A 3,805-nucleotide genomic window follows, 5' to 3' on the forward strand; every position below is an offset into this window, starting at 1 on the left:
GAAGGCACCCCCAGTAATCTCAACGATGATGACTTGTTACCTAAACACCTTGTAAACATGGTCATTGTGGACGATCCCATGCTCGAAGGTGGGGACCACCCCGAGATCGAGAGGGCTTTTACTCAATATTCACATCATCGTAATCTAAGCATATGCTACATCGTGCAGAACTTGTTTTACAAGGGTAAGAGCAGTCGTTCTATAACTCTCAATGCCTCATATCTGGTCTTGTTTAAAACCCCCCACGACAAGTTTCAGATATCAATTATAGCTAAACAGATGTACCCCGGAAACACACAGTTTTGTATGGAAGCGTTTAACAACACTACCGAAACACCCCACGGTTACTTATTGGTAGATTTAAAACCCAATACTCTAGAAGAGTACAGACTACGTTCCGGTATGTTCCCACCAGACTTCCCAGTCGCTTACATGCCTAAAACAGTCCCCAAAGACTATAAAAAGACCCATTAAGAAGACTTTTATAACATTTACACTCTAAACCTTATAATATAAGGTCGCAAACATGTCTGCGCAGCTACGGCATAATTTAGACCTCCTAAAAATGCTGGTCACGGCCAGCCCCCTGAAAAGAAAGGCTATCTTGTTCACGGCTTTGGAGGTTTTAGTGGCTCCATTTCAGAAATAGCCCTAGACACCCTAAAAGGTAATGTCCCGATATCAACGAGCCAGTTCCTCGTGCTGAAGAAGTGCCACATTATTAAGAAGCTCAGCAATAAAAGGGCGTTGCTCCTTTCTAAAAAGAAACTGGTCAAACATCCTTGAGGTTTTATAGGGTCCCTGTTGGGTATAGCTATAACGCTAATTACAGGTCTCCTGTCGAGGACCTGATGGAGCACACCCAAAAAATGTATCTTGTACCACGCCAACAGCTTGAACAGTTGGGCCCTTCTACAACCGACGTCTGGGACATACACAGAAACTAGACGCAGCGTCTCGATGCTGAGATCAAAGCCATTTTGAACCGAACAGATTTAAAACCACATGACACATATTTTTTCTCAGGAGCCCTTCAAAACTTTTTACAGTATTACAAACAATGGAAATTGGAGAAAAAAAAACTGACTCTGTATTCACCCTACATGGAACAGCCGCCAGCAGACCCTGTAGAGCCTCAAGACCCAGGCCCCCCAATTCCCCACGGACGCCTTTGTCGAAGACCTTTTAAAAAATATAAGCCAGAGGTAAAGAGAGGCGGTGCAAATGCTGCTCAGTAAAATGACTTCTACTAAAGATCTGACCTCGTGGAACGACCGAGGTGAATTCATTTATAAGGGACAACCGGTTGCTGGATCACACATGTACGATCTGGTCAGAGGTCTCACACACAACATAACCCTATCGACGCAAAACGCTCCTAGAGGATGGGAGCAGTTCCTACACTCCTCTGCAGAACTCAACATTCCTTCCACGATCGTCGGTAATGCCAACCACCGCCGAAGGCTTGATAGTTTGAAAGATCCGAGCCCAGTGTTTTTACCACAAGTCCCACTGTGTCGACATCACCTTTCTTTCCGCAGCTAACACCGTCTAGGAGCAGCAACGCTCTAACTCTGGCGCCTAAAAAGAGACTGTTCAAAATGAACACTTGGCTACCGCTCTAATGTTATCATGACATTTGAACCATTGTACAGTTTTGTTAAAAGGTTCACGTCTCAAAAGATTTTTGCTTCCTTTATTTACCAGTGTAAATGATTGTGCTGAAAACTGTTTGTAATAAACACTTTTAACTTTTCAACAGTAGTCCGACATCTTTTTAAAAATGGTATGAAAATTTGTGGCTTGTGAATAAAAATGCATAGTTTAAATTCGTGTTTAAAAAATGTTTTTATTTTAGACAGTCATCAGTACAAATAGAGGCGTTACAATGCCTTACACTTTTGACAAACACCGTATTCTGTTTTAACAACGCTCAACATAGTCCTTGAGTTTTCATTCACATATTTCATAACAATACCATCGTTGTTTACTAGATCGGCTGAATACAGATTAAAAAAAAATTCTAAACGTCACACCCTCAGACATTTTACTAATAAAATATATTCAATGTTCCCGGCACGTGATGGCTGGAGAATCCTGTACACGCAGCTTGTTATACTCAACTGTGGCCGATGCTTTTTTTTTTTACATATTTGAATATCGGTTTTGTATAAATGCTATGATCGGGGAAATCCGCTACACTGTCAAACACTGCAATCTTGTCTACATCCAGAAACATGGCCGCCCTATGTATACCACCCTTGTAATGTGGGTCGGTGTTAAAGATGAGTGTGCGGGGACTTTCTGGACCTCTCTCCCCCGGTAGCCCGTCGCTAGGAAATACACCTAAAAAGTATTTCTTAGCGTATTTGCCTGCTTAAGAAGTCACGTATCTGCACAGTGTCCATTTTACTGTCTTTTAATGATAGTCAAATATAATCTGTCGGGCGTGATTGACTTGGATGACACCGTCGAATACAGAGAATACAATCATGTTCACGTTGGTAGCCAACACTTGTGTAAAGCGTATTTCAGCTTTTAGATTTCCGTTTTTGATCAAGTTGTAGTGGTCACCGTCTTCCATGTCAGGAGTCAGGTCAAACGCAAACAGCGTGTAGCTGGTCCCATACCCCCCTCTCGAAACAACGACTCTTGAGTCACGCAGGTGTTTCCCCGTTATCGAGACCAGACAGAGATATTCCCTGACAAAATTGGATGTTCCAAAACTCGGGGTGAACGGTTTTGCGGGAATAACAGCACCCTCATAGACCAAAGCAGCGTAGTTGATATCGTAGTGTTTGAAGTTGAAAGGGATAGAGATATAGAGTCCGCTAAAAGCTGTATTGTCCACAAACCCTATGATGATGAGTTTTGGGAGTTGGCCCATAAATAGATTTTGCTGCTGTGTTAATTGAATACCGGCGGGGATGCTGAATATCTTCAGAGCCACTCTTTCAATGGCGTACTTGGCGTTCAATAGTTGTAAAGCTTCAGCGTGGGCCAGTCTGACACTAGGTGACACTTTTACTCTCTTTATAAACAGGCCCACAGACAATATAACCAGTTTATATTGTTCTGCATCACCACTGATGAGACAAAACGCGTCCTTGCTGTGGATGAGCTTGATCTTAAGATCAATACTGTTGACGAGAAGCTTATCTTGGAAGAAAAGGTATGAATGTATGCGCCCCAGAAGGTCAAACTGCCTACTGCCTGCGGCAAAGCTGGCTCTTTTTTTAAATTCATCAATGCCACCGTCCAAAGTCGTGTCCTCAAAATGTGCGTGAGTATCTTTGTAGAAGAGCCCCACTGAAAGCTGTGTGTCCAGGGCTTCGTGACTGTAATTTGGAATACTCTCTATGTAGGCCCTGTAGGCATACATGTTATCAATTTGCGTAACGAGTCGATCGACCTGGTTAATGTCCACCTGATTAAACATGGTTGCGATGGGGTAGACGATTGGCGCCACTTTAGCATCATCATCGATGTTGGCGCTGTTCGCTTTTGTTATTTTGCAGACGAGATGCAGTAGTGTATTGTTGAGATTGTATTGCTGCATGCACTACGTGCATGCGGCAGCACCACGTGCAAGGTAAACAGTGGTGCAGAGTGTGGACCATTGGCCTCTGCTTTCATGGGCCTTCGCTTCCATTTTGGTTCACGACTCCATTTTGTCGAGTCTGGTCCGGTGCGTAAGGCACTGTTCTGTGTTTTTCCACAAGCTTCGGCAAGCTGAAGGGTGGGTGTTTTTCTGCTCAACTTCGCTCCATCTGCCTGGTACGAAGGGCGCTATTTACATTCCACG

General features: G+C 43.6%; 1 protein-coding gene across 1 annotated transcript; it reads right to left on the reverse strand.

Moving 5' to 3' along the window:
• Positions 1-681: 681 nt before the first annotated feature.
• LOC138262413 (uncharacterized protein F54H12.2-like) lies at positions 682-3,559 on the reverse strand. The gene is made up of 2 exons (XM_069212314.1): positions 2,708-3,559; positions 682-702 (listed from the first exon to the last, which is right to left on the reverse strand). Exons 1-2 carry the CDS (start codon positions 3,557-3,559, stop codon positions 682-684), a joined length of 873 nt encoding a protein of 290 aa, XP_069068415.1.
• Positions 3,560-3,805: the final 246 nt, after the last annotated feature.

Source organism: Pleurodeles waltl, chromosome 10 (assembly GCF_031143425.1).
Source record: "Pleurodeles waltl isolate 20211129_DDA chromosome 10, aPleWal1.hap1.20221129, whole genome shotgun sequence".
NCBI lineage: Eukaryota > Metazoa > Chordata > Amphibia > Caudata > Salamandridae > Pleurodeles > Pleurodeles waltl.